The following is a 23,236-nucleotide window of genomic DNA, read 5'->3' as shown; positions in this document are numbered from 1 at the left end:
GGTTCTTCCAAACTATTAAATAAACGTCAATGTTTGGTTGCTGTTTTAATTTTTGGAAGACTTTGGGGGGCGGGGGGGGGATTGTCGAAGACTTTCACAGCTAGAATCAACTGGCTGTTGTGAATTTTCTGGGCTGTAGGGCCATGGTCTCACAGTTTTAGTTCCTCCTGTTTTGCTTGCATCTGTCTATGGGTCTTGAGGCCCTAAATCCTAATTTAGCAACATAAAGGTTCTTTTGAGTTGATGCAGCACTTTAATAATTAAAAGGTGTTAGTCGTAAAAATATTTTTTAAAAAAATATTTTTCTTATCTTTGGCTTTGAGTTGAAGGAATTAAAATGCTACCATTATAGATCCCAGGTCCTCCCCTCATACAGTGGACTTCTGGACTAGAAACAATAATCCTTGATATAATTTTGCATTGTAAAATGCTTTTTACTATTGCTGTTATATTAAACAAAATTGGGGTTAGTATCGGTATCTTTTTTTGAAAAGCTGAAAGATTAATCTGCTCTGGTTGTTTTGAGTCCCTATCAATTTTTTCAAAATTGATTGATTTAACTGGCTTTAGCAAGCACGATTTAGCTGGTAAAGCGTAGGATTAGGACCCGGGAAACCCAGGTTCATCTCTTTACTGGTGTCATGGAAACTTGCTGGGTGACCTTGGCCCACTCGCAACCTGTCAGTCCCAACCCTTGCTAGTCTTTGGATAGGAGACCTCCAATGAAACCAGGGGCATGACCCTGGTGGCCGGCAAAGGCAAACCACCTCTGAAATCTCTTGCCTTGAAAGCCCTACTGGGTGGTCACAACACAATTATGAATCGATGGCAAAGAGAGACAGCTTTGCCCTTCCCCTGCTGCACTAGGTTTCTACTTGCAGAGAGTTTGAAATGTTGACCTGCAGTAGAACATCTCGATTCGCCATTGGTGCACCTAGCCAGCTGTTCGGCTTGCAGGGGAGTTTGGGGTTCAAATGGTACAGTCCTTTCCTAGCCTGCAAGCTCTCCATCGCGCCTATCTGCTCTGTGGGCAAAGACCAGCAGTCGGGCCAGGGCAGGGAGCGGGGGAGCCCTCGCGGGCCAAAGCGACCCTCGGCCACAAGAGGGCCCGCGTTGTCGCTGGCGGAGAAGGGAGGCCTTTCTCTTTCATTCTTCCTTCTCGCCAGGATGTGCAATTGAGCTTCCTGGGTTTTTGCAGCTCGCAGCTGCTTCCCCCCCCCCCCAGCTCCCTGCAGGGGGGGGCCAGGATCCCTCCCGAATCGGCCATCATCACCATTCCCGGCCATTCCCAGGCTCTGGCTAACTGCAGGTAAACCGATCTGGAGCAAAAAGGGGGGGGGGGCGGCGGAGGGGTTGGTCGTCGCTGCCGTTTGCAAGGTCCGGCGCACAAGCAGGAAACAATAGGAGCTGCGCATTGCACGGATGGCCCCGGGCCGGGGGCGGGGGGGGGGGGGGGGGGATCGGGAGGAATAATCCATGCAGTGCAATCGCATCCCCCTCCTAGACCACCAGCACCGCGCAGATCCCCTCTGGAATGCCGGGGGGGAGGGGGTTGCATTGTGGTCGGAGGCCCGGTCACTTGGAGGGGGTGGGAAGAAGCAGCGTCCAGTTGCTGGCGATCGTCTCAGGTAACCTTTCTAAACCACTGCTCTGATTCCGGCAGGCTGTCCCACAAAGCGATCCCCCCCTTCCCAAATAATTCTGATTTACACTTCTTTGTCGGAAACACCCGTCTGTGTGTGTAAAACTCACGCCTGCCCAGACTGGACTCGTTCCCATTCTGTAGTTTGTTTTTCGACCCTAGTATCGAACCAGTGACCTCTGGCCCCTTCCGCACATGCAGAACAATGCACTTTCAATCCACTTTCAATGCACTTTGCAGCTGGGTTTGACTGTGCAGAATAGCAAAATCCACTTGCAAACAATGTGATAGTGAATTGAAAGCACATTATTCTGCATGTGCGGAAGGGGCCTCCCCTGTTTCTGAGGATGAGGCTCCCCCAGTCTGGAAAAGTAGGTCATCATCCAGTGCCAGGCTCTGGGTGTCAAAAATTCAGAAAATGCCTAACTTGGCTGTGCTGGTGGATCACCTCCCTCCTCAAATAAAAGAGAAACAATCCTTTACATGTATGTATCCATTTATTTTTTAAAAATACAGTGCCATCATGGTTATTATATAAACTCAAACAGGTAGGTAGGACGTTGGTTGTGGGGTGCTGGTGAACGCTAGCGTTCATGCGAAACCATGTGGCATGTCACCTTTGATACGTGTGTCATAGGTTCACTATCACAGTCCTAATCCATAAGAGTTTAGGGAGTCAGAAAATGGCCATTCTATGATATTTGCTGTGCCCTGTGGAATCCATTTGTGTCTTGAGGGGGAATTTTTATCCCCAGGACAATAGGTTTTTTAAAAATAGGGCTGTGTTTTTAATCCCCAATAAACAGCTCTGATATTTAAAACCTTGAACTAAACTGTAAATAAACATTGGAAGTGCACGTTACAGTGAAATTTAAGAACTGTTTCACGCCTCGTGCAGCAGCAAACTTGGGTTTGCCACCTGGTATGGGCTCAACGGGGCTCCGTAGCCTGTCTTGGCTCTCTGACAAGTATTCCTGTGTGTTGAACAAATATTTGAAACTACATGTCACAGCCATGCTGCACGTTTTGTACAAATGCTTCCAAACAATCCAAGATGTATGCTTAAAAAGAATGAGAAATCTACAAACAAATAAGACTTGGGTAGCATTGTACATCACCGTTCAGTTTTCAGGTGTGTTTCCGTGGATTAGTATTTGCAATTATTTGCCTCAAGGTTTTCTGTTCAGACACTCAGCAGATCTTTACCAAGATTTGTGGTTAAGAGCAAGCAGAGCGAACACTGGTTTGATAATCTGGATATGTGGCCGCACACATTCTGTACGTTTCTGGTGAAATGTTACATCCCTAAGTGTGAGCTGATCTGGTGAAATGAGACATGCCTACCCATTGATGTAATTGTGCTAATATGTTGCTCCTAGTCAAAGTCTTGTTGATTGGCTTAGGCCAGTTCATTTTTTAAAACTTATTGGCATGTAGCAGTTTTCACACTTCTTTTGCATTCTGTCTCACTGTTGAGTTGATAGTCGGGATCGCTAGCAATACAGATTCCTTGGCACGATGTCGCCTTTTTATTTATTTAGGATAGCTGCCTCTCTTGAAGAGAGGAGAAGACGTTGGTGGACTCCTGGGCAACGGTGGCTCTGTGGGTCGACATGCAGGAGAGCTATGAAACCGTGATCTCGCTGGGTAAGGGATGGCAAAACGCGTGCCAGACTATAACCTGAATCTCACCTGTGACATTACAGGTCATAAAAAATGTTGTGCTGAGCTGGAAGGGTTATGAAGAAGCTTGCTTCTGAGAGCATAAAATACAAATCTTGGCAGCCGCTGTGTGCCCCACAGCCACGTTAATGTTGCACTGTTCCATGCCGCTGACATCAATGTTGTCCCAGTTGTCTGTCTTTCCCTCATGGCTGCTGATTCCAAAGTTCAGGAACTGGCATTCAATGGGCATTATTGTTGTAGTTGTTGTCAAGTCACAGGTGACTTATGGCGACCCCCTAGAGATGTTCAGGGGTGATTTGCCATTGGCTACTTCAGCATCACAGCCAGGGTCAGGGCTGAGAGCATGTGGCTAGCTCAAGGTCACCCAGCAAGCTCCCTTGGTACGAATGGGGATTCGAACCTGGTTTTTCCAGGTCCTAGTCTGACATCTGAACCATACCTAAAGTCATTCCCATAGCAGCAGCCTCAGTGAAACCCCAGACTGGTCACTTGAACATTGTGCAACTGAATTGTACTGAATGAGGCTCAAACATTTCGCATAGTTTGTTTCTTTGACTTTGACCCATCTTAAGAATCTGAGGCAATTATTGACAGTTAAAATAAAACTCAGTAGGAAGAAACAAGTGGAGACTCACCAAGAGCAGTGGGGAGGAGAAGTTCCACCAACCCCTCCCCACCACTGACCCTTTTCTTGTTGCTGCCTCTTCCAGCTTTTCCCCACCTGCCATTTCCCACACTTCTTTCCAGTTCCCTCCCCACTCCTGCCTGCTTGTCTGCTCCCCTCTCCGCCTGCACCCACACGGCAAGGGGGAAAGGCAAGTTGGAGCAGGCTTCCCTTTGTCAGGTTGGCAAAACTCTGAATTTGTAGCCAAGGCTAGACTAGTTGTACAGATTTTTAAAATTGGAGGTGGGGGGGGGGGGGGTCATGGCTGTATGACAGAACGTCTGTTTAGCATTCAGATAGTCCAAGGTTCAATCCTCAGTGTCTCCCATTAACACGATCAAGGAGCAGAAAATCTGGAAAAACTACCTGAGGCTCTGGAAAACCACTTCCCGTCAGAATAGAGAAGGTGGACCTTGCTAGACCAATGGAATTACTTAGCATAAGGCATCCTCCTGTTCTGTTAGATACAATTATAAAATAACCCACCAAAGCAGTGCTTTCCAAAGATCTTTCAGGAAGCACTTTTTGCATGTACTTGAGAAGATCCAGAGAATCATTCTGTGGTTACCGCTGTGACACGTCCTGGAATGTGTACAGTTAATTTCAGGCACTGGTCATAGTCCATACTGGGCTTCTTGGTGGGCTCCTATGAACTGAATGCATTGCCTAAAACAGAAGTTTCTGAAGTGGGCCCCACTGGAAACTTAATGCACTTTCTGGGGTCCTCTTGCAAAGAAAATCTGCTTCCCCTCTTCTCGACAGGAAATGCCAAAATTTCCCATCAGTTAATGATGAGCAAGTCTGTACTTTATTGTTCATATTTAGTATTTATAAATACATAGTGATACTGAGCAACTGACTGTTTCACAGACATTTCATGAACAATTTGGAAGCTAAGCCAAATGTGCCATTCAGTCTCCTAGACCTTCCACTCCCAGATCCTCCTGTTCCCTCTTAGCCTTACAACCCACCCTTGAGAGAGCTGCAAGCCAATTCTGGGCCCTGATGCACCGTTTGAGATCCACTGGCCTAGAACACCCCCTGTTCTCTGTTGCAGCTGACTGCTAGTGATGGCAGCTGTCTTTATTGATCTTTACATGGGGGAGCCTCAGGAATCTTCCCCGAGAACACAGTTTAAAAACTGCTTCACCAACGCAGAACTTTTAAAATACCATAGAGCTGAAAAATAGCTCTGTACCACCTTGAATCTCTCCAAAAGGAAGTGGATTTGTGGTGCAAATTTTTCCCACCTCAAAAGGTGTAGAGGACTTGATAGAACTGTCTTAAAACAAGCTAGCTTCAGGAAGCAAAGACGACTACCAGGTTTTTCTGTGTACATTCATTATACAATGGAGGTATAACCATGCTAACAATGTTTTTACCTTCTTAATAGAGACAGAGATGCTTGTTGTGAGACCCAAAGAAACAGCTTATGGAACTCTCCTTTCAATCAAGGAACTTTAAACTTTTCCCTGTCAAAAGCTCGCGAACATTTTTTCACATAAAGCCCTTGATATAAGACTGTGCTGTCCTGATATCTCTCCTCCCCTGTGATCTGGTAAAGACTCAGCTTTCTGAGTGCTTTTAACAATGTAACCTACAACCTTTTAATGCAAGGGGCACACTAATTTGGTAGCAATGCAAGAAGAGAACTCTCCTACATATTTTTTCCTCAGAATAAGGCCTGTCTGGTGATAAAGTGGAGGGCAACTTCAAGAATTTCAGCATATTGGACTTTCTTTGGGGCATTCTAAAAAGGCCTGAAATTGTCTTTGTCTATGATTGACCAAATTACGTTTGACATTATATATATAGCTCTCTCTCTCTCTCTCTCTCTCTCTCTCTCTCTCTCTCTCTCTCTCTCTGTGTAAGGAATTCCATAGACGCAGAAATAAAAGGCTTTGGGAGTAAAAGTCCATTTATTAAGACATCTTAGAAAGCTCAAGTACACGCAGTGGCAGGAATGACACTTCCCGCCAGAAGCACAGGTTATAATACCAGTCACCCCATCCCCTTCCTGCTTCCCATGGGAACAGAGGTTTCATCTCCACAAAGATAAAGTCTCCGCCCGATGCATCTGGCCCATCGCCGGCTGTGGAATGCACTCAAGGTTACTTCACCATCAACACCATTGAATCCTTACACTCTGCCTCCCTAAGAAGACCCCTTCCCAGGTTTGCGCGAAAGGCTGTGGAAAGCAGAAATAAGGATGGGGGCTTCAATGTTTTCGAATAAACCCATTGATTATACCCAGAGGGAATATCCCACCCAAGAAACTAAATATTGCAAGCGCTTATGACAAAGCGCAGAGTCCAGGATAAAGGCCAATTTCTCAGAAGTGCTTGTGGCCATCAATACAGGTCGGAATAGCCTCCGCGGTCGTAAGCAGGCATCGGAAGCGGAGCCTCCCTTGAGCAAGCTGGAATGGAAGACAGGATGGATGTTACTAAGAGAGTTAGGCAAATCTAAGCTGGCAGTGACATCATTAATCACTTTAGTAATCTGAAAAGGTCCCACAAATCTCTTTGCCAAGTTTGGAATATTTATGCCGCCTCTGAGATTTTTTGTAGATAAATACACCCAGGAGCCTACACGCAGAGGGAAATCCGGCTGCAGTTTTGGGAGTCCTTTGTTTGTTGTGGGCGGTCTGGACCGACTTCCATCCCTCGCTAGGGATGAAATCCATTGTTGAAACTCTGGGGGGTCCAAAGCAGCTGCGGTAGTTGTGGCAACGGGCGGAAGGGAGCCGACCAGACACAATTTCAAAGGGGTTTTTTTGTGCTACTATGAACCGCGATTGTTGTAGGCGCATTCGCAAACGGAATAAGCTCTCGCACCAATTGTCTTGGTGGTAGTTGGTGTAACAACGTAAATTCTGCTCTCGGGGTCTGCTCGTTTCCTCTCCGCCTCGCCACTTTGAACGTAGGGGCGGCGACGGGCCCCCCAACAACCCCAAAACGCTTCCAGAACTTTGAGATGAATTGGGGTCATGGGTCGAGACCACCTTAATCGGGCGAATGGAGACGGTAAACATGTTGAATAAACAGCCGTACAACTTAGGAGCGAGGGGATGGAAGCACATGGAATAAAATGGGCTTGCTTAGAGAATAAGTCTACCACCACCCATAAACCAGACATATGACTTTCGGCAAATCTGTAATGAAATCCATGGAGATGACTTCCCAAGCATGGAAGCTACCGAGAGGTTTCAATAGTCCATGGGCTTTCCCGATGGTTTTGGCTTCTGCACAAACCGAGCAGCCTTTAATGTATGCCTCAATGTCTTTATGCCACCAGAACTGCCGGCGGGCTAAGTGCAGAGTTTTCAAAGCCAAAATGTCCAGTCAACGGGCATCGTGGCAAGCTTCAAGAACTTGTTTATGGAGGGGAGGCACGCATCAACATTCCCCCCTCCGCCAAAATCCATTCTCCAAACGCACTAGTCTCCTTCGCCGCTGAGGGTTTCATGCAGCCCCCGGCCTCCACCCCCCGCAGGAAAGGAGAGACGACTGGGAACGTGGGGTGGAGGAGAAGTGGACGCTTGAGATCCGGTGCCAGCCCACCCCCAGTGGGAGGGGGCAAGAACAGTGCGTGGAATGCCCCTGAAGGCAGCTCCCACCTCCCTCGGCAGGAAGGAGAGCCAGCCAGTTTGTTGGTTTTCCCAGGGAAAAAAATGGACTGTAAAAGAGAAACGAAAAGAAATCGCCCAACGGGTTGTTTTATGGACATCTTGAGGGGGGTGGGAAAGAGCTGCCAGGTTTTTGCGATCCCAATTAAACTTGAAAGGGGTGCTTAGCCCTCCAGCCAGTGGCGCCAAGTGGAGAGTGCTGCTTTGATGGCCGCAGTCTCCTTGTCTCCCACAGTCCAGTTGAGTTCGCACCAGAGAATTTTTTTAGACAAATAAGCACACGGAACCAGTCTACCATCTTTATTTTTCTGCAACAGGGCTGCCCCTGCTTTGTCCCCACGGAACCACAAACGGAGATCCGGGTCAGGGTGCTTTAGGATAGGTTCGTGGTAAACGACGCACAGTTGAAAGGCTGTTTGACATTTCAGACCAGAAAGGGGCCCCCCGGGCTTCATGGACAGTGGATCTTTACCCTTAGTGCGTAAGAGGTCTGTGAGAGGGAGAGTCAGTTCAGCAAATTGGGGTATAAAATCACGATAGAAATTAGCAAAACCAAGAAACGACTGGAGTTCTTTATATTGGTGGGGCAGGCCATTGGAGTGACTGTTTCAATTTTAGCAGGATCCATTGTTAAGCCCTCGGGCGTAGATCCGTAACCTAAATAGTCAATGGAGGTCTGATGAAAACAGCATTTGGAGAGTTTGGCAAAGAGAGAGTTAGTCAAGCAAGCTGCTTCAATACCTCTCAACCAATATTTCATGCTCTTCTATAGTTTATGGTAAATTAAAACGTCATCTAAGTATACAACTACTCCCTTTGTACAGTAAATCATGGAGAACTTCGTTGATAAGGGCCATGAAAGTCTGGGGCCCCACCAACCCGAATGGCATTATTAAATATTCAAACTGTCCAAACTTTGTGTTAAACGCAGTCAGGTGTTCATATCCTTCAGCAATTCTGACTCTGTAGTAAGCTTCTCTCAAGTCCAATTTAGTAAAATGCCCTTGCCGAAAATCTAAAAGTATCCTTGATCAAAGGCAAAGGATATTTATTGGACAGGGAGACCGTATTGAGACCTCGATATAACCGTGCAAAGCCAGAAGACCCATCTTTCTTTTGACAAACAAAGCGGGGCAAGCGTGTGTGTGTTTGGTAGCCATACGTATGAACCAGCGAGCAAGGTTCTTATCTAAGAAGGCACGGCTCCTTCTCCTCATTGGGACTCATGCGGTAGATTCTACCCCTTTGGGTAGTTGTGCCCCTGGTTGTACGACAATTTTACAGCCGCGTCTCTGTGGGTGGCAACTGACGCATTCCTGTTCTGAAAACTCTCTGGCTAGATCCTGATATGCAGGTGGGATGCCAATAGAATCGGGAGCAATCACTGAGGAAGCCAGAGAGGGGGGTGTGTCAGGAGACGCTAGTTTTCTTCCACCCATATGTTCACCAGGAGGGTCAGTGAATTCTAGATCCTTTCCAAATGAATTTTGGTCTGCAAAACAATAACCAAGGCATGCCCAAAACTATGGAGGTTTAGACACTGGCTAAAATGAAATCCATTCTTCTCCCAATGGTCGGCTAACGGAGGAGAACCGCTGTGTTTTGTACTGGCCGGTCCTTGGTTTCCGAGGCTGCAATCCCATTTGGGTGAATGTAATTTATGGAGCTTAACCAGAATTGCCCAGACCTAGCTCCTCTGCCACCTGGGGCCGTGATTAAGCAGGGAGCAGCCGGAATCCACAAGGGCCGAGGCTATAATGCAGTATGTTTAGCGGGTTGGCCAGAAATGCTTGAACAGTAATCGAGCTTGCCTTCACTTCACCGTGATCAGGGAGTCGGGCTCCATGTCCATGGGGCTGAAGAAAGGCAACAGCTGCTTCCCCCCTCCTGGTCAGCTTCGGTCACCATGATCGAAGAAGTGGGAGGCGGCCCTTGACCTGGCGTGGTGGTTTGGCCGGACGGAGGCGCTGAGCTGGAGGGTTGGTTTTGCTCTTGGGACAGTTGGCTGCTAGATGACCTGGCCCTCCGATTTGGTGGACACAGTAGTGGTTTTAGCGAAGTTTGCTGTCCACAGCATCTGAGAAGTATTCGCATTTCATGCTCAGGCCACAAATTCAATGGACAAATTCTGCAAACGGGCGGTTGCCTTGCTGGATGGTTTTGATGGTGCGGATAGCTTCATTCCTCGCCTGGATCTTTGAAAGCGCCTAAAGCTTGAGGAACAAGGGTGACTGTATCGAGTCCTCATCCCGCAAATCCAAAACAGTCACGTTCAGACCGGGTATAGATCATCATAGTCTTCCAAGTGGGCAATGAGTTTAGGAATGCGTAGGAAGTTTGACGGTCCCATCAAAAGCAGGCTGGTATCGAGGCGATAGTAGCCCGTTACGCTCTTGGCTCTGCTGGTGGCTGGCGCTATTGAGCAGGTTGGGCAGGCAGCTGCTGTACCGGGGCGAATCAGAATCTACCGGAGTGCCGCTGGCCTTTGTGTGGCAGGACCCAGGCACGTGGCCCCTGGCACCGGGTATGATCAGTAACAGCATAGGGCTCCAACTTAGCCCCCCCTGGTCTGTTGCCTCCTTAGTTCCTCTCCAACGCAGCCAGCTCCCTCTCCCATGCAGTCAATGCATCTTGGCGCGCATGCAAAGCAGCTTTTCCCACTCTAACTTAAATCCAGTTCGTCCCGCTTAAGGGCTTCAGCCGCTGTAAATCCAGTCTGGACTGTTCCAGGACTTTATCATGGACTGGACAGATTCTGCATATTGTCGTTGAGCTGCTCTTTGGCACGGGTCCAACTCGAAGCTGGACTTCTTTGCTGTTCCCGTCCCTCTGTTTCGCCCCACTTCCTCATCCCAGTCTTCGATGGGGAGAGGAAACCGTCCGGTTGGGAATGCAGGCTTTCCTCAGTCTCTTCATCAGGAAGCGAAACATCGGAGACACAGAGGCACCTCAGGTGCGGGTTCCTTGGGGAGCATCACCAAAATACGAAGTCCAGGAATCGCTCAATGGATCTGGGTTGTCGTGATGAAAGGTGGTCGTCTGCCTCCTCCATGGACAGGTTGCATCTGAGGTTTGTAATCCACACCTAAAATGGGTAGAGATCCGATCCTCGGAAAGAGCCAGAAGGAAGGTCGGAGCCCTTTGGGCTACCGCACCTTCCACAGAGTAACATTCAACCTCTCCATCGCAAGACAAGAGGTCCACTGTGCAAGAATATAGATGAATTAGGATTCCTGCCACAATGTAAGGAATTCCATAGACGCAGAAATAAAAGGCTTTGGGAGTAAAAGTCCATTTATTAAGACATCTTAGAAAGCTCAAGTACACGCAGTGGCAGGAATGACACTTCCCGCCAGAAGCACAGGTTATAATACCAGTCACCCCATCCCCCCTTCCTGCTTCCCATGGGAACAGAGGCTTCATCTCCCGCGCAAAGATAAAGTCTCCGCCGATGCATCTGGCCCATCGCCCGGGCTGTGGAATGCACTCAAGGTTACTTCACCATCAACACCATTGAATCCTTTACACTCTCTATCTATCTATCTATCTATCTATCTATATATATATATATATATATATAATCACAGAGAGAGACTCTTCAACATACTACTTTGTTCTTGGATTAGATCTAAACCTTCCAGCTTGGACCTCCCAAGCAAGATTAAGGGGGAAATTATTGTCTTGCTCGAGCCTGCCTCAGAAGGTCTTTCGGAAGGAAAGATTTCTGCATACACAGTCCCCAGTGGTATAGTAGTCAGAATGTTGATTAAGGATCTGGGAGACCTGCCAAAGAAGCTCTCTGGGGGACCTAGAGCCAAGTCACCCGCTCTCTGTCTAACCTCTCTCACAGGGTTGTTGTGAGGGGAAAAAAGGAGGACAGTGTCAGTCACTTTGGGCCCCCGGGAAGAAGAAGAAGAGTTTGGATTTATACCCCACCTTTCTCTCCTGTAAGGAGACTCAAGCTCCTTTCCCCTCCTCTCCCCACAACAGACACCTTGTGAGGTAGGTGGGGCTGAGAGAGTTCAGAGAGAACTGTGACTAGCCCAAGGTCAGCCAGCAGGAATGTAGGAGTGCGGAAACACATCTGGTTCACCAGATAAGCCTCTGCCACTCAGGTGGAGGAGTGGGGAATCAAACTCGGTTCTCCAGATTAGAATCCACCTGCTCTTAACCACTACACCACACTGGAGAAAAGGTATGTAAAGTACTGTCAAGTCACAGCCGACATGCTAACCCCTTAGAATTTTCAGGGCAACAGAGGTGGTTTGCCATTTGAGTCATACCTATGCTGTCCTTGGTGGTCTCCCATCCAAGTACTAAGCAGGGCTGACCTGCTTAGCTTCCAAGACCCAACAAAATCAGGCTAATCTGAGCTATCCATGTCAAGGCTTGGGGAGAAAGACGTGATGTAAATGAAGCAAACGAATATAGATGTGCTCAGCAAGCAGAGGCTGCTTAGAAAGTTTGGCCAGTGCAGCGACAGATTCTACTTGTTGCTTAGGTGGAGAAAGGATTGCCAGTGTGGTCTAGCGGTTAAGAGCAGGTGGATTCTAATGTGGAGAACCGGGTTTGATTTCCCACTCCTCCAACTGAGCAGCAGAGGCTTATCTGGTGAACCAGATGTGTTTCCACACTCCTACATTCTTGCTGGGTGACCTTGGGCTAGTCCAGGGGTCTGCAACCTGTGGCTCATGGACTACAGTTCCCATCAGCCATGCTGCCAGGGGCTGATGGGAATTGTAGTCCATGAAAGGAGCTTGTAAGCCCCCTCCAGATGTTCATGGACTACAGTTCCCATCAGCCATGCTGCCAGGGGCTGATGGGAATTGTAGTCCATGAACATCTGGAGAGCCACAGGTTGCAGACCCCTGGGCTAGTCACAGTTCTCTCTGAACTCTGTCAGTCCACCTCACAAGGTGTCTATTGTGGGGAGAGGAAGGGAAAGGAGCTTGTAAGCCACCTTGAGTCTCCTTACAGCAGAGAAAGGTGGGGTATAAATCCAAACTCTTCTTTTTAAATAAGGTTTCTCTAGGTCTAGTCTAAACATTGGAAGCCTTTAAAATGTTTAATCCATCCCAGAGGGTCTTAATATACTGTGCCAGAAAGGTGGGAGAACAAAAGACTTAGCAGGAAGTATTTATATCCTGTTTTTTCCCCATGATGAAGTAGACTCAGATACTTCTTTCATAGGAGGAAATAGATTGGATGTCTACCTTTTTGTAAAGCTGTTGATTTCTTTTTAAAAAGGCCATTTAAAAGTTGCTTTTTCCACCCTTCCTGTTGTGCTCCTTCCTTTGTGCACATCTTCTGTGGCTTTCCAACCTGTTTTCTGCCCTCCATCTCTTAGCGGAAGAAATTGCCATCAGTTGGCCCCGCATCACAGCCTTCACGGAGACCAGAGGGCGGCGAGGCCTGGCTCCTGGTAAGTCTTTTGCAGAGATGAAATGCTCTCCCCACCATGGAAAGTGTGGAGCAGATCCGGTTCTCCCCATACCTTAGTAGATATTAAAACTCCTCGCCTTCAGTCAGAAGTGTCAGTCTCCCAACTAGGGTTACCAGCTGCGGGAAGATCTTCTGTAGTGGCATCTGATCTCCAGGCAACACAGGCCCATTTCCCTGGAGAAAATGACTGCTTGGGAGAGTGGACTCTGAGGCCCTCCCCAAGCCCGACCCTCCTCAGGTTCCTTCCTCAAAATGTCCAGGTTTTCCCCAATCCAGAACTGGCATCCCTGCTGCCAACCAGTATCCAACATGAAGCTAGTGCTGGGGGCCAAATCACTTTGAAACAATATAAAAGTGCTGCAAGGGTTCTGATTGGGCCTGTGGCATGGCACTCTTGGTCTCCCCTCCCTACATGCTTTCGGGGGGGGAGGGATGGAGCTGTTTCGGGCCCTTGGAGTGTTTTTCAACGGCACTGGCGTACTTGTAGCTGCCACCAGAGGGCTGTCATGTCTGGGCTTAGCCTTGCTCCCTGGCCAGAGGTGAGATGTACCTGGGGTTGAGAGAGGATAGGTTGGCAGAAAGACCACAGACCTTGTCGCTTTCCTCAGCAATAGTTTACCTGAGGGTCCAACCCACTGTGGAGGTTTATAGCCAGCAGTGAAACAGGATTGGCTGTCTGTATTTGCCTGCTTCCCCAGGATCCAGAGCCATGGTTTCCAACCTTCTTCACTCACGAACCCCTTGGCAACTCATTTCCCTAAAACCTCCATATTAGCAAATCAATGACATAATTTTTTCATGAACCCGCAAACACTCTGACACATGTACCCCAGGCTGGGAACCACTGACAGGGCATGGGCATGCTGGGCAGCTGCCCAGGGCCCCCACAAGCATCAGGGCACCACGCTAATCTATATATGTTGTGACTTGCTATCAATAAATAAATAAATACTATAAATATTTGTTATGGGAAAATGCATATTTAGCATGTGTTTTGCAAAACATGATGAACAATATTAGGGTAAATTTTTATGGTAACAAGGGGGCATTCACCTTTGATTTCGTATCTTAGTCACCTGTGCAACTGCACATGCATGTATGTGTACATATCTCATGCCCTTCTTTGCCCAGGAGTCTACAATGCTGTTAAGACGGTCTTGACCACTAATCTAGAGGATTTCAGCCTGTGATGTTAATATCTCATGAAGTTGCCTGCAGTTGCCTCTTTTGATCAGTAACCCTGGTACCCCAGGAGCATCAGTGGCGTAGTGGTTAAGAGCAGGTGCACTCTAATCTGGAGGAACCAGGTTTGATTCCCCGCTCTGCCACTTGAGCTGTGGAGGCTTATCTGGGGAATTCAGATTAGCCTGTGCACTCCCATACACGCCAGATGGGTGACCTTGGGCTAGTCACAGTTCTTCTGAGCTCTCTCAGCCCCACTTACCTCACAGGGTGTTTGTTGTGTAGGGCGGGGAAGGAAAGGAGTTTGTAAGCCCCTTTGAGTCTCCTTACAGGAGAGAAAGGGGGGATATAAATCCAACTCTTCTTCTTCTCCCTGAAATCCTGTTTACATTTAGTTTTGGAAACTGAAAAACAAGCCAACCTCAGAAGAAGCAAACAGAGCCATGTTTCTTGGTTTGCTGCTCTAGAGTCTGAATTAAGCCTGTGTGATTATAGGATTTCCCAGGCTGAGTAGGGAGAAGGGGAACTGGCTTTCTGCGGTGTGCATCAGGGTCCCTAGGTCAAGGACAGAGTCTGGTGTGGCTTTTTTCTTTTTCTCCCCTTTGCAGGGCTAGAAATGGAGCCAGAGCAAGGGCAGCTGGCACCCGTGCAGGGCCAAGCAGCTGCTGCCGCCGCCACAGCCGGCTCCAGCGAAGAAGGAATCCTGCCAGACTTCCGGAGGCAGCTGGGGGTGATCCTGCAGACTGTGGGCAAAGCTCAGGTCGAGAAGATGCTGAGAGAGCTGGTGAAGGAACAGGAGCAGCAGGGCAGAGTCAGGCGGCGGAAGAGAGTGGCCAGAAGCCCCCGGCATGCAGGTAACAAGGCGTGGTCCCTGGGGAAGATGGGTGGCTCTGTGCATCTTGCTGTGGCAGCAGAAAAGGCAGGGTGGCAAGGCTCAGATGTTTAATAAAAAAAGAAAACTGACATGTAAGATTTGTAGTCTAAAGTTAGTCTAGTGATTTCAAATCAGGATGGGACTTTGTGAGCCACCTGGTCTCTGCTGCCCCTACTGCACCAGTATCCTTGTTCTCCGAGGCCTACAGCCCCATTTCTCCTTTCCTTTATTCACTCATGTCCAGTGGTGGGATTCAGCAGGTTCGCACCAATTTGGCAGAGCCGGTTGTTGAAATGGTGCTTGTAAACAACGAGTTGTTAAATTATTTGAATCCCACCACCAGAACCGGTTGTTAAATTATTTGAATCCCACCACTGCCCATGTCCCTATTTTTCTCCCCAATGGGGGCCCAACATCTTTTCTTCATTTTATCCTCACAAGCACCCTGCGAGGGATGTGAGGTTGAGTGTTTGCTCAGGAAGCTTTCATGGCAAAGCGGGGATTTGAACATGGGACTCCCAGGTCCTGGTCGGACACTCTAACTGCTACCACTACTGCTACCTTCCCACTAACAGTTCAGTTCAGGAAAAGAGATTCCACCTAAACATTAAGAAGAACTTCCTGGCAGTAAGGGCTGTTCGATAGCAGAATACACTGCCTCAGAGGATGGTGGAGTCTCCTTCTTTCGAGGTTTTTAAACAAAGGCTTGATGGCCATCTAACAGGAGTGCTTTGATTGTGTCTTCCTGTATGGCGGGGGTTGGACTTGATGGCCCTGGTGGTCTCTTCCAACTGTATAATTATATAATTCCACCCCTCCACCCCGTTCCTCAGCTTTTTCTCTGGTCAAACTCTGCCTTCTCTTCCTTTTCTACATAACTTGACTCTCTAAAACAAAGTAAATAATGCAAACACAATCATATACTCAGATTTATTTAAAATGATGGTATTTGTTCAAATAATTAGATTTCCTTTGAGCAGAATTTGGGTGATTTTTTAAAAGCATTTAAAAGCATTTAAAAGAATTATCACTGTTCTTCTGCACCACTTCTGTCATTGTTGCAAGCACCTAGACAAGAGCTCAGTCATAGGAGTATGGCCTATAGGGACATGGGCACCGAGCCCCGCACCCCTGCCTCCCTGCAGGCTGGCTCAGGAACCGGCCTGCAGGGAGGGAAGGGGAGGGTGGGGCTTGGAGGTGGCTCCATGAGTCAAACCAGAAGGGCAAATCCAAAGAGCACAATCCAGGTCATAGTCCAAAGTGAGAAGTGAATCCAGTACAGCAAAGTCCAGGTCTGATCCAAGGTCAAACCCACTGCAGTCACCAGTCCAGCACACTAGCAGGCACACAAGGGTTGCGGATAAGTTGTTTCCACACTGGTTCACCCTTTTCTGACTGCTGTTCCCAGAAAAACCCTGATCAGGAACATGTGCTACTCCTCTGACTGCTGAGTCATCCAAGGACAGGTGGAGTTAATCGATGGCTGAGCAGCTGATGGGATTGTCAGTCCTGATCCTGTGGTCGCTCAAGCTCACAAGCAGAGGTTGACCAGTGCTGGGCTGCCGACCAAGGGTTACAGTGCCTCCAGTGGCTGTGGTTCTTCTACATCAGCTTCAGCTCCTGGGCTGTGAGACTGAAGGCCCTGCATGCTGACCTTGACGCCCTCTTGACGCTGACCTTGACGCCCTTGACATCAGCTTCAGCTCCTGGGCTGTGAGACTGAAGGCCCTGCATGCTGACCTTGACGCCCCCTCTGGTGGTCTGGCTTCTCCTGCCTCTTCCTCATTTGAGGAGGAGTTGGCAGGTAGACCCCCATAGCACTTGGCGTGGAGAAGGAGACCAAGTGCCAACATGCTGGCCCCACCTCTGACACCTCAGTCATCTACAAAGTGTGACCATGTGGAGGAAGTGGCCATGAGTACACACCCTCTTTCAGGTGATCACACAGAGGCAAAGACCAGTGTGCTGGTGCCTGTTCTCCCTCATGTGGGAAGGCTGTTGAACAAAAGCTTCAGATAACACTTAATGCATTCTCACAGTATTTTATCTGAACTTAGGGACACACCGCGAAGAAGAGCATTTACGAGTGCCATGCCCTCAGCTAAAATTCAGGCCAGATATAGTAAAATGTCTTCGTTGCTCCCTTTTCCCCTCTAATCACGTTGAAGTCTTTGCCCATTATTTTTCTATTGCCTGTTATATGACAATATCTGATCTAGACTGAACCAAGTTACTCCACTGTCTTTGGGGTCAGATGAGGATCGCATGTGGTTTCTTCTGGCAGACGTAAACCCAGCAATTACAAATAGGGCTGCCTCTTTTATGTTTTAATTAAATTAAAGAAAAGATTTGTGCATTCTACCCCTCAAAAATAGACCTGTCAACTCTGTTTTTGTCTGTGGAATTGATTATTGTGTTTTATTTCATTGAATGTTATATTTTATTGTATCTCTTTTTGTTAATACAGTTTTTATGTTACATTTTTTAGGCCTGGAGCTATAATCAGTTTTTTATCATTTGGTGAAGAGGAGGTTAAGTGGTGACATGACAGTCATGTTTAGATATTTGAAGGGATGTCATGTTGGTGACAGAACAAGCTTGTTTTCTGCTGCTCCTGAGACTAGGACCAGGAGTAATGGGTTCAAGGTAAAGGAAAATAGATTCCACCTAAACATCAGGGGAAAAAATCCTGACCGTCAGGGCTGTTCGACAGTGGAATGTACTACCTTGAAGTGTGATGGAGTCTCCTTCTTTGGAGGTTTTTAAAGAGAGGCTGGGTGGCCATCTGTCAGGAGTAAAGCACTCTGTGTGTGTTTCTGCATTGTGTGTTTCTGCATTGCAGGGGATTGGACCCAATGGCTCTTGGGGTTTCTTCCAACTCTATGATTCCATGATTCTACAGCAAATTTCAATTTTCTAAGCATCAGTTGTAACCTACAAAGGCCTGAGAGAGCCAATGTATCAGGAACCTGCTGCCTTCTTTTTGTTGAATCAAATGATAGATTCATCGATCCCATCTGGCAATAGCTTTCCAGAGGTTTTACTACATATTGGGATCGAGCCTGGTCTTTCATAGGCATTTGCTGCACCAAGAAACAATATCCCCTCTTGTAATCTGTAATGCCGACCAAACCAGCCTCCTTAACTATAAAAGGGAGAGGACTATTTACCTCTTTTGCACATTCCTGTGTTTTTTATTCCCCAAGCACAAAGATTTATCCTCATTTCTGTTTCAGCAGGTGACAGCAGGCAGAACAATTTGGAGGGCCCGCGGGAGCTTCATGCTGGACTGTTTGAAGAATCTGCTGTTCTGGCCAGAAAGCCACCAGAGAGTGAGCTGCAAATGCCCCTTTTATATCCGGGGCAGCTGGCAGGGCAAAAGCGACCCATTTCAGGAAAGGCTGGTCCTGGAGATGCCAAAGAGTATAAGAACAGCCTTTCCCACCAGCAGAGCTCTTTGGGGATGAGGTGGGGCGAAGACTCTGAGCCACGGGAGAGCATCGGCCACGAACTCTTCAGCAACCTGAGTCGAGACACCATTGACGGCGTAAGAGTTTGGCCATTTGGTGAAAGAGCCCAGTTCTTGTCTGGGTGGCAGAAGCCACGCTATCCCCAGAGACGCCGGCGCACACCTGCAGGAGAGAAACCCCACCGCTGTGGCCCGTGCAGGAGATCCTCTATAGCTCTACCTGATTCGCCGCTAAATTCTGCTCTGAATCTTCCACCAGACCCCGCCTCAACGTCTTCCATGGTCTTATCACTAAACTCCACGGAACTGCCGGCCCAGCCCTCACTCCTCAACTCTGCCGTGACCCTGCCTCGAAAACCCCACGCCTGTGAGGAGTGCGGGAAACGATTCCGAATCCTCGCCAACTTGGAACGGCATCAGCAGCGCCACGCGGCGGAGAAGCCTCACCAGTGCCATGACTGTGGGCGGCGCTTCCGCTGGGGCTGCCACCTAGAACGGCACCGGCGCTCACAGCGCTGCGTGGAGTGTGGTGGGGGTCTGGCGACACCTCCTCCGCCCCCGTCCCCACCCCCAGAACCTGACCGGCCCTACTCCTGCGGGGAATGCGGGAGGCGTTTCACGCAGCGCTCGGCACTCAGCAAGCACCGGCGGCTGCATTCTGGGGAGCGCCCCTACGGCTGTGGAGAGTGCGGGAAGCGTTTCCTGCAGCGCTCCGATCTCACCATCCACGTGCGCTCCCATTCTGGGGAGCAGCCCTACGTGTGCACAGAGTGCGGCCGCCGCTTCAGCGTCAGCTCCAACCTCAGCAAGCATCGGCGCATGCATCGCGGCGAGCGTCCCCACGCCTGCTCCGTGTGCGCCAAGCGCTTCCTGCAGCGTTCGGAGCTCCTCATCCACCAGCGGGCTCACACTGGGGAGCGCCCCTATCCCTGCACAGCCTGTGGAAAGCGCTTTGCTCGCCGAGCTCATCTCAAACGCCACCAGCGCACCCATGGTGGGGTGCCTGCCACTACCACTGCCTCTCGACACCAGAGTGCCCGATTGCTCACCACCTCTGCCACAGACACCGTGTCCCTTCTCGAACATCAGCAGCACGAACGCGAGGGGGTGCCCGATGCCCTCGAATCACGGCCCCATACCAGCACACCTCCCGCAGCCGGGCTGACAGTCTTCTCCACAGCCCGAGGCGCTGCAGGCACTGCCTCGCTGGGCTTGCCCTGGGCTGTATCCTCCTCTGCCCGCCTCCCTTTCTGCTCCAGCCCTCTCTGATTCCCTGCATCCCTGCTCTCCACCAGGCTGGCACAGCCAGCGGGCACCCCTGGCAGAGCCTTGGTTTCATGGACAGGGTCTCGCCCTGCGTAGATGGCAGCAGGGGGCTCTGATAGGGCGTGGGAGCAGATGACCTTTTAGAGCCCAAGTGTTGTTTGCTGGGTACTCTGGCACTTCGTCTCTTCATGTGGCCTCCTGTCAGCCTCGCTCTGAGCTTCTGGCAAACAGACAATTTACAGGTCGTAGTCAGGTGGCTGCAGTCCCTGCTTGGGATGTGAGCAATATTCCTTGGAGTTGTGATTGCGCTCTTGAACGCCAGTCAGCACGATCAAGCTGGACACATTATTAAGCCTTGGGGTGTGGGGTCAGCTCATCTGCTTTTCTGCTGGGAAGGGGAAGGGGGAAGGAAGCACTCCGGATTTACTGCAGCTAAGAGGTGTGAGTAAACTTCACCGTTTGTGCACCACAGTGTGATCACAAGGCACACATTTCCGAGACACGCACACACTAAGATCCTCACCAGCCACCGCACCACTGCCTACTTTTGGCTCACTTCTCTTCCCTGTTCCACAAATATGGTGCTCCCTGTCCTTCTCCCCCTGCCCCAGAATTATTCTTGCCGAGGTCTCTCAGCCTATCGCCTCCATTTTGCGGAAGAGAACTTGCCCCTGGCTTCACTGAGATGCTGAGCACCCTTTTGGGTGGATAAAAATGGCACATTGGCCCTGAGACCCTCCCGCTAGCTAGTGAAGAAGAAAAGTTGGTTTTTTATGCCCCACTGCTCTCTACCTTTGAGGAATCTCAAAGCAGCTTACAATCCTCCTCACAACAGGCGGGTGGGGCTGAGAGAGTTCAGAGAGAACTGTGACTGGCCCAGGGTCACCCAGCAGGATGCATGCGGAGGAGCAGGGAATTGAACGCGGTTCTCCAAATTAGAGTCCGCTGTTCTTAACCACCACACCATACTTAGTGCAGAATTTGGGGGAGGAGGTGTCTTTTGGCAGTCCAATAGGGTTTAGGCATCTGTCAACAGACAAATTGACTCTGAGACCCAGGCGCTGGGAGGGACAGCCCCAAGGGGAAGGAAGGAAGGAAACTCGCTGAACTTTTCAGAAAAGTTCCGCTGCAGGGAAGGACCCGTGGGTTGGTGCAGGATTTGAACTTGGCTGCTGCTTGCTGAATTTGGGATGATGGCTAGTGCCTTTGAGAGGAATCACAGTGCTTTTCTTCACCCAGCTGCCGAAGGAAACAGTTTAGCAGAGGAGGAAAAGCAAGAAGGAAACTGTGGACTCAATCCGCATGGGCGGAAGCGGGACTGAATCCAGTTTCAGCAGCTGCTGATGGTTTTACGTGAGTGTCAAGAGAGCAGAGACTATACAACTGAGTAAGCACTGAAAGTCTTTGGTCTGCCCCAAACTCCAAATCTTTGCCCAGCTGTATGTTCACCGGAGCCGTGTTACTTCTCCAACTGCTTGTACATTCCTGTTACCTTTTGGACTGGTGCTTTATTGCTGGGGGAGGGGTCAAGGGGGGGGGGTTGGGCCACAAAGGTTTGTGGCTTACCCCGGACTCTAGAGTAGAGAGGAGTAATAATATCTGGTTTAGGACTAAATATAGTAGAACTTTGTTTTATCAAACCTTGGTGTGTTGTTTGTTCAGCCAACATAACTGGGGGTTGGGGGAGAGTTTGAATCCAAAACTAAATGCAAATGACACCACTGGGGAATTCTGCAACTCCCTTTCCCATCAAGAAAATATTTTACACCTCAAAGCACACAGTTCGTATGGATCCATTCTGGGTTTGGTGAGCACAAGATTCCCGCCTCCCCCGAATCCACATTTTGCTAGATTTAAGGCCTTCTTCCTTGCTTAAATTTTTTTTGAGTGACACAGAATTTGTCATGCTTTGAATCAGTTTCAATTTCCAGTAGTGTCTGGACCTTCCAGCGTACATCTTCGGACTGTAAGCATTTCTGTCAGCATTTCTAAAATGTGTTGGGAAAAGGGTTACGCTGAAGTCACCCTCAAGCACTTGAGCTGAAGGGAAACGAATAGTTTGACAAAGGGTGAAAACTCAGTTTAAAATTTCCTCACTGGATTCCAGTGCCACTGGATGAGTTAAGAGTTCAGTCTGATTTTGCAAAAGCTTTTCCTGGGGCCGGATCTCACTCATTTCTTTTAAAGGATGTGTGAGGATCTAGAAACCAAAGAATGCTTCCCAGTGACCATGGCAATCAGATCTTGAACTGGATGGAAAAATAATCTAAGTTTTGCAAGGGAAAGAACACTGTTGAGATGTTGGTAACAGCAAGCGGTCAGATTCAGCAGTAGTTAGAACTCTCCTTGTGCTGGTTTTGGAACTGATGTAAGGGGTTAGGCCTTTCCACCAGTGCCTTTCTCCCTACATTGTCCTGAGTAACACATTCATGTAAATATTCCTCTCTACAAGAATACTGGCTCCATGAGTTACTAGCAGAAGTTTGGCCCCTTCTGCATACGCAGAATAATGCTCTTTCAATTCACTTTCACAATTGTTTGCAAGTGGATTTTGCTATTCCGCACAGTAAAATCCAGCTGCAAAGTGCATTGAAAGTGGATTGAAAGTGCATTATTCTGCATGTGCGGAAGGGGCCTTTGAGATTCAGTGCTTTACTTGCATGCAGGTAGTGTGCAGTATTCTTAGCTGTACCACTTGAGACCCTTTTAGCCCACTGGCCACACACTTGAGGCTCCCCACCCTATATTCACAGTACCAGGCAGAGAAACAAAACAAGGTAGTTTACCAATCTGTCAGTGGACTGCATTGGGGAGCGGGGGCCTTGGCGTCTTGCAGGTTGTAGAATCCAGCTTTCAATTAACTCTTAGGTCTAAATAGGTGTGGGGTAGAAATTGCTGCCAGCCGTCTAGAAGAGTTAAGTGTTTATAATTACCCAGTATCAATTCCTGATTCACCTGATTCCTTTGGCCATTTACCCAAGTTGTAAAAGAGAAGGGTCCTTTTCCAGAGGCTGGCTTAGTGGAAAGGGCACTCTCTGCATGCCCTGAAGCACTGAGAAACCATCCCAGGTCATGCATTCAACAGATCTGGGCATGTGAAATACCCTTGCCAAACCTGACAGCAGTGAACTGCAGTACCAACTAAAATGCAGGTGGTACTGTTACTCTCCAAGAGGGATCTCAGCCAAGACATATTGGTGTCAGTGTACTGGCTCTATACCGAGGTCAGTTCCATTCTGCTGCAGGCTGAAGTCTTGACTGCTGCATGGCCTGCATAGATGACACATATTGGCCTCTTATGGAATGTGGCAAAGAGCAACGAAGAGCCTCCTGACCCCAGGGAATCTTCAATCCTCCACCCCTTAAATTCTGAGATTTAACCC

The 23,236-nt window shown here is 48.8% G+C and overlaps 1 protein-coding gene across 8 annotated transcripts; it reads left to right on the top strand.

Moving 5' to 3' along the window:
* Window positions 1-1,088: 1,088 nt before the first annotated feature.
* Window positions 1,089-21,493, top strand: LOC125444784 (zinc finger protein 135-like). 8 transcript variants are annotated; one of them, XM_048517452.1, is made up of 6 exons: window positions 1,090-1,309; window positions 3,184-3,289; window positions 11,208-11,323; window positions 12,968-13,042; window positions 14,853-15,098; window positions 18,355-21,493. In XM_048517452.1, exons 5-6 carry the CDS (start codon window positions 14,861-14,863, stop codon window positions 19,854-19,856), a joined length of 1,740 nt encoding a protein of 579 aa, XP_048373409.1. In that variant the 5' UTR covers window positions 1,090-1,309; window positions 3,184-3,289; window positions 11,208-11,323; window positions 12,968-13,042; window positions 14,853-14,860; the 3' UTR covers window positions 19,857-21,493. The 8 variants fall into 8 exon arrangements, with proteins under 8 accessions (XP_048373405.1, XP_048373402.1, XP_048373406.1 ...); XM_048517450.1 differs by having other exon boundaries at window positions 11,208-11,365; XM_048517451.1 differs by lacking the exon at window positions 1,090-1,309 and adding an exon at window positions 1,617-1,628 and having other exon boundaries at window positions 11,208-11,365.
* Window positions 21,494-23,236: the final 1,743 nt, after the last annotated feature.

Source organism: Sphaerodactylus townsendi, linkage group LG15 (assembly GCF_021028975.2).
Source record: "Sphaerodactylus townsendi isolate TG3544 linkage group LG15, MPM_Stown_v2.3, whole genome shotgun sequence".
Taxonomy (NCBI): domain Eukaryota; kingdom Metazoa; phylum Chordata; class Lepidosauria; order Squamata; family Sphaerodactylidae; genus Sphaerodactylus; species Sphaerodactylus townsendi.
Note: the sequence above shows the minus strand (reverse complement) of the source record. Positions and strands in the feature narration are given on the sequence as shown.

Excerpts from the sequence above, each read along its gene's own strand:
- LOC125444784 (XM_048517445.1), top strand. The coding sequence starts at position 3,256 with ATGCAGGAGAGCTATGAAACCGTGATCTCGCTGG. Across the intron at positions 3,290-12,967 it reads TGAAACCGTGATCTCGCTGG|CGGAAGAAATTGCCATCAGT; the intron begins GTAAGGGATGGC and ends TCCATCTCTTAG. Across the intron at positions 13,043-14,852 it reads GCGGCGAGGCCTGGCTCCTG|GGCTAGAAATGGAGCCAGAG; the intron begins GTAAGTCTTTTG and ends TCCCCTTTGCAG.